The sequence below is a fragment of the Eublepharis macularius genome, chromosome 7, assembly GCF_028583425.1.
Source record: "Eublepharis macularius isolate TG4126 chromosome 7, MPM_Emac_v1.0, whole genome shotgun sequence".
Classification (NCBI taxonomy): Eukaryota; Metazoa; Chordata; class Lepidosauria; order Squamata; family Eublepharidae; genus Eublepharis; species Eublepharis macularius.
Window position 1 is genome coordinate 15,993,371 of NC_072796.1, and position 8,824 is coordinate 16,002,194.

Genomic DNA, 8,824 nt, shown 5'->3' on the forward strand with positions numbered 1-8,824 from the left:
CTGCCTTTCGCTTGTTTTTCTCTCCCTTAAAGGGCTATTTAAGCCCTTGGGAGGGAGGCAGCCGGTTCCACTTGCAAAACTGAGCAGGGGTGAAAGGGTTAACCCCCCCTCCTTTGGTGTCCCCATCCAGCTGGTGACCTGCATAGCTGTCCCCCCAAAGAGGATGCTGGGAACTACTGATCACAAATCTATCATATTTTTAGATCCTTCCTCTAAGGATCTCAAAGCAGCACACCCAGTTCTCCCTCCTCCATTTATCTTCACAGCCAGGGCTTTTTTTCAGCTGGAACGCGGTGGAACGGAGTTCCGGCACTGCTTGAAAATGGTCACATGGCTGGTGGCCCCGCCCCCTGATCTCCAGACTGAGGGGAGTTGAGATTGCCCTCGGCGCCTCACCAGCCACGTGACCATTTTCGCCAAGGGTGACTTAAACTTTAAAAAACTCCCCCCTTGTTCCAGCTGACCCAGAGTGACATCATTGTACAGTCCTGGGAGCGTGTGTACACTTTGCACGCAGGTATGTGGTACTGGAGGCACCACCTCCTGCCAGGAGTTGCCCCCTGTGCTGGCAACCCACGGAGTTCCACCACCTCTTTTCCCAGAAAAAAAGCCCTGGCATAGGTTGAAAGAGATTTACGAGCCCAACATCAGAGCAGGGATTGGAACCCAGATCCGACAGGTCCTAATCCAGCGCTCTAACCCCAGCAGCACACTGGCTCTCCTAGTCTCTTCTGATTGCCAGTAACTAATGGCTAGGACTGCCTGTAGAAGGGGCAGAAAAACGGCTTAGAAAGCAGCAACAGCCTTCATCTCTCAGGGAAGACAATGGGATTGGAGGACACCAAGTACCTCTCGTGAATCTCTCATCAATCTGGCACAAGCCGTGGCACGTAATTTCCACTCGCAATCACTTCAGAGCAATCATCCATGCTTTTTCAGATGGAAAAAGAGAAAGAGAGAAACAAGAGCCTGAACGCGAGTCTGAAGGAGGAACCAAACAGAAACACGCCGAAGAAGATTATCTTAGGAACACGCTGTTTCCTAAATGTGCCATTCAGGTCTCTTACGACTGTTTCCCCCCTCCCCCCCTTATAATTAAGAGGTGTACACTACAAGAATATTGTAGTATTTCTACGAAGACTCAATCAAACAGCCAGCTGTTGGTGCTCTAACATCATTTGCAAAGGGAGGGGGACACAAATTTTTAGATCACGATGCATTTCACAGCAAAAATGACTTTTCTTAGCAGCTGGATGCATTATAGGCGATGGGTTTTGCGCTATCTTTTGTTTTTAACACCAAAAAAGCAGAGAAGAGGTGATGGTCCTAAACAGGCTACAGTTACAAGAGCACCTTCGTCGTATCTCCAATTTTCACATTATTTTCTTAAAGAAGAGAGGTGGGGAGAAAAAAGCATTAGCCAGGGTGATGGGGCTGAACCTAACTCAGCCGGGAAGAAACAAAAGAGGCAGCAGTGGGGAGGGGGGCCTTGCTGCCTCTTTAAGACAAAAGCTTTGCCTTCTGGGACCACAACTGGGTTTTTTTAAAAAAAAAAATTCACATTTTGAAAGCAGAGCAGAAGAAGTCTTTGTTCTGAGCAGAGCCTGAAATGAACAGGCACCCCCTACCGCCACCGGTTCCGGAGACACAGGAACTGTTGACACCTTAGTGCCCACACAAGGTCAGCGCTCCGCACTGCCAGGTTTACTGGACCCCCCCCCATCCACCTTCCTGACCCCAGCTGGGCACATGCGAGAGCTTCTTACACTGGAAGGAGGCACCCGAAGAACTGCAAAAGTGCGGGTGCCTACATGAGGGAGGGCCCAGTGCTTGCGCATGAGAGCTGGATGAGACTGAGGGAAGAACAAGGGAGAAAGCAAGCGTGTCTGAATGCACATGTATCTACACCCAGAGTCAAGCAATTCCTCCTCCAACACCAGGCATCAGACCTTGATCCAGCCTGGAAATTACACCACCTCATCTCTGATTTGGGGCGCTCCTTCCACTGACTGGCTGCCATCCTGCGCACCTTTGGCTGGAAGATAGTTTTAGGGGGGTGGCCGTGTTGGTCTGCAGTCCAAGAGCAAGATGCGGGTCCAACAGCACCCTGAAGACCAACAAGATTCCCAACGGAGCTTTGACTCTGGATAGCTCAAGCTTTGGGGAATCGAGTTAGTCCGTACGGTGCGACTGGACTCGGATCTTCCTGGTAACTGGAAGAAAGTCCCATTCAACTCCTGGGCCATTTCAGCACAGGCTGCGCTTGGACCTGCGAAGAGCACGGCTGGGCGCGTTCTCAGGCGCATGATGCGCACCTCCCGGCCGTGCAAGCAGGTCGGCTCCAAGGAAAAACCTCGGCGCTCCTTCGGGCACGGCCCCCGGCGGCCCCGGGCAAACCCCTGCAGGGGCGTCAAGGCCAGCCCCGCCGAAGCCCGCCAGGCTTCCTTGTGAGGAAAGCGAGAGAACGGGAGCCGGGCGCGCGTGTGCCGGGCAGCGAGGGAGCGCCATGGGGCGGCTGCTGGCTTCGGAGCCGGCCGGCGGGCAGGGCGGCGCAGGGAGAGCCGGAGCCGGCCGGGCCGGGAGAGGCGCCCCTGCGGAGCGGCCAGCCGGGCGCAGCGAGCCGGAGCGAGGGAGCAGGACGGATGGGGGGGCCGCCGGGCCGGCCGCGGTGCAGCGGCTTACCTGAGGAGCAGTTGGCGCCCGCCTTGCCTTTGGCGGCGCAGTCCGGGGCGGGCGCGGCCGGGGCCAGCGGGTTGGAGGCGCGGGCGGGGCCCAGGGCGCAGAGGGCCACGGCCAGCGCCAGCAGGGCGGGCGAGGCGGCCCGGGGCCGGGCGGGGGCCGCCATGGCGAGGGCGGGCAGGAGCCGGCTGCAGGCCATCAACGGGCGCCGCCCGCGGGAGCGCCGAGCCGCCGGCCTGGCCGCCGGCCAGCCCTCCGCATCCCGAGCAGCCGCTGGCCTGCGACCGCGCCGGCGCCCCTTTGTGCGCGCCTCCGGCCGCCGCCGTCGTCGTCGGTGCCGCTCCGAGGCTGCTGCTGCTGCTGCTGCCGCCGCCGCCGCTGCTGCTCCGGCTACAACAAAGGGAAGGGAGGGGGCGGGCGGGCGAGGGAGGCAGGCAGGCAGGGAGGGAGGGGGCGGGCGCCACGTGATGCGCCGCCGCCGCCAGCCTCCTCCGCCTCCTCCCCGGGGACCCGGCCGGGATGGGGGTCCGACGCCGGGGCGCCACGCCCCCTCCCCTCGGGCCGCCCCCGGCCGGAGCGCCGTGCGGCGCCCAGGGCGCGTCCGTGCCCGCCTCTCCATGGCGCGCCTCCTGGGATCGCACCTGGGGACGAGGGGCTTCCTCCCGCCCCGAAGAGGAGCCGCGGGGGGGATCCGGACCAGGGAAGCAGGAGGACCCCCCCCCTTCTATCGTCTCCCGGGCTGGCCGCTTCCCGGAGCTTCTGCCTCAATTTCCGTGGGGAAAGACGGGAGCTCTTCCAGGAGGAGAAAGTGCTGCTCGGCCGGCTCGAGAGTTTGGATGGGTTTCTTTGGGAAGGCTGCAGCCGAGGTGGCCAACCTCCAGGTGGGGCCTGCAGATCTCCGGGAGTTAGAGCTGATCTCCAGACGACGGAGATTTGTTCCCCTGGAGAAAACGGCCTGCTTTGGAGAGTAGTCTCTATAACATCATATCTAGGGTTGCCAGGTCCAGGTTAGGAAATTCCTGGAGACTTTGGAGGTGGAGCCTGGAGAGGGCGGGGTTTGAGGGGGAGGGGCCTCAGCATGGTATAATGCCATAGAGTCCACCCTCCAAAGCAGCCATTTTCTCCAGGGGAACTGATCTTATGTCACCTGGAGATCAGTTGTAATTCCGGGAGAACTCCAGCCACCACCTGGAGGCTGGCAACCCTAATCATATCCCACCTCACATACACACACTGGAGTCCTTTCTCTCCCCAGAACTGATACCTCTATGTGTAGCCCAGAATTAGTATCCCTGCCTGTATCCCCCTCTGCCCATTTCCTTGGGAGTCAAACCCACTGATTATTTCCATGGGATCAATCTAGAGGCCTCATTCCACAGTTCCTAGGAAGCGAGTCTTCGTTAATTTAATGGCATTCGTTCCAAGCAAACCTTTCCAGAACCAGAGTGGAAGAGCACAGAACTTTAATCCCCCATGGCACAGAAAAAATAGCTGCGGGATGCCTGGTAGGAAAGAACTATTAATGTTGTCGGGGAATGCAACCAATTCCCTGGCCACAATCCAGTGCGGAGTTAAGCCCATTGATTACAGAGGATTTATGCACACTTAACTCTGGTGCTGGTTTGTGGCCTGTACAATTGATTCTCCCATAGAATAAGATGCCTGCTGGTAGGATTTCAGTGAGAAGGGGGAATATATATAGATATTCATTGTAGGCAGAGGCAGAATTTTCACCAAGTGTAACCTGAGTTGTAGTTCCATATCCAAAGGACTGTGCCTTTCTTTCCATATGCCCTTTGGTGTTAGTCCTTAAATAATGAGGTAGTAGACTGCAAGTAACTATTGGGGAACATGAGGAACAGTTTATTCTAGGCGTTTTAGATTGTGATTCGTAAGCTGCCTTGAGACATGAGGAAAAGCAATGTATAGATATATTGATCAATCAATCAATATAATTGTTATATTTCGAAGAGATCGAAATTCTCCTGGACCCTTTCAGGCTCACAGAAACAGAAACCACCGTCAACTGATGTTACACGGCTGCGGTCCCGAACTCCCGCGCTCCAGCGATCCGCCGGCCTCAGCCTCCCGTGCTCAGGCTAGGATTGCAGGGGCGTGCCACCACGCCCAGCTAAGAGATTGAAATTAAAAGGATGGCCATTTAAAGTGTAGAATAAAAGAAGTTACTTCTTTCTTTCCCCTTACAGTGTTTACTCACTGGAAACACCCCAGCTGCTTTCTCCTGCATTGGAGAAAGAAATACAAGTAGTTGTATATATTTTTTCCCCAGCAGGACGAAAAGCAGCTTGGAAGGAGTTAAATTGCTTTAAAAAATCAGGAAAAAAATTACAGAACTACATGTAACATATTCCACCACCCTAATAGAGAAGCCCTCTGTATTATAATCATATGTTTGGTTGATCTGGAATTTGAACTCTGGTCTCTTTAGGCTAGGAGCTTCCAACCTTGTGGGCTCTTTTGAGAAAAGACAGTGGATACCGCAACAAAATGGCTGCCCTGAGTGCTGGACCCAATCCCCAAATGCTGGGAGGTTTGCCAAAATGTTAGGAGGTTCCAAGCATCCACCTGTGATGGAGTTAGCAGTTTCTGAGGGTGGAGAGACACTGTGCCATTGAAGACACAATGGTGATGCCTTCCAGCTCTTTTGAAGAACCTCCTATGGCAATGAAGCGGAGGGAAGCCAGGACTGGATTTTTGCTTTGGGGAAGAAGCAAGTGGGTGCCAGGGAAACACACTGATGCCCACAAGCACTTCTTTACACCAACTCGCTAGCATTTTGTTACACTGGTGAGTGGTTATTAGGGAAGGCACAAGGGGAAGACCGCTAACAGACAGGCAGACATATATGAATCAGACCATTGGTCCATCAAGGTCAGTATTGTCTTTTGAGACTGGCAGGGGCTGTCAGATACGGGTCCCTCACATCACCCACTATCTTGTCCTTTCAGCTGGAGATGCCACAGATTGAAGATGCCCTAACGCTGAGCCACAGCCCTTCCTGCATTCATCGACCTTATATTTACCCATGAGACAAATCACAGACACGCCTTCTTCTCCCATGGTCTCATTCGGTATAACATCCTGGCTTTCTCCTCCCATATAGACGAAAGTCAAGGAAGACAAAAGAAGAAATTCTCTATTGCAGGATCCCCAGCGTTTGGACCTATGAATGCAAACCAAGTTTCTTCCACTTTTTAGTGGCCAAACTATATACCTGGCATTACAGGTCTTGGCAGCACAATCTATGCCTTCTTGCACCCAAGAAGGTTTGAACTTTGCCTTTTGAACTGTGGAGGAGTAATGTTATGAACCCCATGGAATTCAGCTGTTAAGTCTTTTTGACAACACCTGCCTTACTTCATCCCATAATATTCATAGAATTTTTTCTCAGTAAAGTGCTTTGAAGATTGAAGGCTATTCTTTCGTGAATTGAATTCTTACAGCCCAACACTATCCTTGGGTACTCAGAAGGAAATCTCACAGTGGTCAAGGAAACATACTCCTATGTCTGGACTACTGGAGTAAGAGAAAATGGACAAGGAAAGACTATGGCCGATTCCAGACGACTAACCGGAAGGCGCTTCATGCCACCATGTTCCGGATCGCGACGGGGAAAACGCGAAATATCGCGTTTTCTCAGGCGAGTTTGGCGCGACGTCGCGCCAAACTCGCGCGAGAAAACGCGTTATTTCGCGTTTTCCCCGTCGCGATCTGGAACATGGCAGCATGAAGCGCCTTCCGGTTAGTCCTCTGGTATCGGCCTATGTCTCTTTGTCACTCTTAATGGATCTATCTGCAGTTGTTGAACATTAAGGTGCTACTGGACTCAAACCTTGCTCATCTACTGTGGATCCATGCTGTCCCGCTGAGGTACTCGGAGGTAGAAGTAGGGATTAAGCACAGGGTCGTATTATTCCTAAGGCTGACTAGGCTGAAGCCTAGGGGCCCCGCAGGGACTAGGGGCCCATCAATGGTTTTTTGCTGAGGCGCACCCCCACATAAATTACAGTAAATTGATTCTCTTATATAACCTCTATTAATAAGATAATTAACTGCTTCCTTATTGAAGTGAAACAAATTTTCTCTTAAAGCAATTATCTATAAATTATAAAATAGTAAAGAGTCCAGTAGGTGCCAGTAGGTAACAGGTCTGTCCTTAAAGACAATTTGGGAACTCCATATGATGCAGAATGTCACAGCGCAGTTACCGTTGGGTACCATTGTGGCAGAAAACAGACAACCTTTCTGCAGACGCTCCATTGATTATCGATCAAGATTCTGGTTATCATCTACAAAGCCCTTGAGGACCATGGACCCACATACCTGCAGGCAGGGCTCATTTTGAGGGGGAACGCTCAGGAACGCAGTTCCAGCTGTTCCCCAAAGAGGTCACATGTCAGGTGGCCCCGCCCACCTGACTCTGCCACTTTGGGCCCGTTTCGGCCTGGATTGCAGCCGAAACTGCCCGGATCGGGCCTCTGACAGGTGGTGGATCACTCTCCCGCTCAGCAGCAGCCCGATCCTGACCATTTGGGGCCTCTTTTTTGCCATTTGGGGCCCAATTTCAGCCCTGAATGGCCAGGGTTGGGTCCAAAAAAGCCAGGATAGGTGATGTCAGGGAGCGTGGCATATGCAAATAAGTTATGCTAATGACACACTTCTGGTGATGCCAAGGGGTGTGGCATATGCTAATAAGTTATGCTAATGAGTTCCTCCCGCTCTTTTTCTACGAAATGACCGCTGCCTGCAGGAGTTCCTCGCCAGCTATCTTGCTCTGCTGCAAAGCTGCCGAAAGAAAGGCCCCACACTTCTGTCATTCCAGAAATATGAGCAAAACTGTAACATTCAAGAGGATTTTTGGAAAAGATTAGAACTGTAGTAGAAGGGAACCGTCCTTTGTAATGGGACAGGGCAGCGGTCTGCAGCAATGATTACGGTAGGCATGATCTTGCTTTTACTGCATTGAGTTCTACATTGTGATCTACTCTCTGTATTGTTTATAGTATACCTTACCTTAGATAGATGAATGTTTGCATTGTTCCTTAACTCCTCGTCCAGTTGCATTATTCATTGGTTGCCTTATGCTGTCTGTCTGCACTGTCTTATATCCTCTAATTTGCCTCGAGTCTCAGTGGAAAAAGTGGTCTATAAACAAAGCAAATAAATAAATACATAGTTTCTGGTTAAACGTGTGCATGTGTGTGTGTGTTTAGGGACATACTGTGTGTCTCATGTCCTGCATTTCTCTCCCTACAGTTGCTAATTTTCTGCATTTCCTCCCGTGCTCTAATCAAGCTAATTACATTTCACGTAGTACCTCCACATCCTACCTTACTTCTTTACCACACCCCTCCCATCTTCTGGATGGCATAAAAAGACTCAGAGGTCTCCGTTCCTACTTCTATTTGACAAAAGGAACATAGCTCTCAAAAGCGCATACTCCAGAAACTCTTGTTGCTCTTTAAGGCGCTACTGGACTCAAGCCTTGCTCATCTCCGGCAGACCAACATGGCTATCCACCATACACTTTTCAACCGTCTTTTTCCACACTAATTTACAGGGATTTAAACAACACTTACACAAGTGCATAAACCAGATAAACCATAGGGACGTTAAATTAGACATCCCTTTTTCGCAGACTGAGCCCCTAATTAACCGCACTGGCTCATGTCTCAATCCCATTGTATTCAACCACACGTCCTTGTTTACTTTGTGCTGCTCTTTCACAAGTCACTTTTGAGCAGCTTCTTGTGTTTTACTTTTACACGCTTTTAATGTTTCCTGCTGGCAGTGGACCAAAAGAAACTTCTGCCAGTTCCTTCTCCCTCTCTCTGCCAATGCAGATATGACGCCATCAGACTTTTAATCACAGTTAAGAAATTGGTAGCAGGATCACTCCTTCCACTGCCAGTTAAATGCCTCATTGGTACTCTTTATCAGTGCTGTCCCCATGACATATGTGGGAACAGAGCAATGTGCATAAGGAGAAAAGAAGCATCATGTGTGCTGGCCCCACCTCGCCTATGCACAGTCATCTTAATGTGGGACAGCACCTACTCACATGCAGCCTGTACACCGCTTTTGTAAGATTTCTGGTCATGATGATGGAATCTGTGTGCGTACA

General features: G+C 51.7%; 1 protein-coding gene across 1 annotated transcript in view; it reads right to left on the minus strand.

The window, feature by feature from the left end:
• Positions 1 to 2,845, minus strand: part of TMEFF1 (transmembrane protein with EGF like and two follistatin like domains 1) — a 127,871-nt gene extending 125,026 nt beyond the window's left edge. Inside the window, exon 1 of the mRNA XM_054985362.1 lies at positions 2,683 to 2,845. Coding sequence (XP_054841337.1) covers positions 2,683 to 2,845 — 163 coding nt within the window. The remainder of the gene's footprint in view (positions 1 to 2,682) is intronic.
• Between the last annotated feature and the right edge of the window lie 5,979 nt (positions 2,846 to 8,824).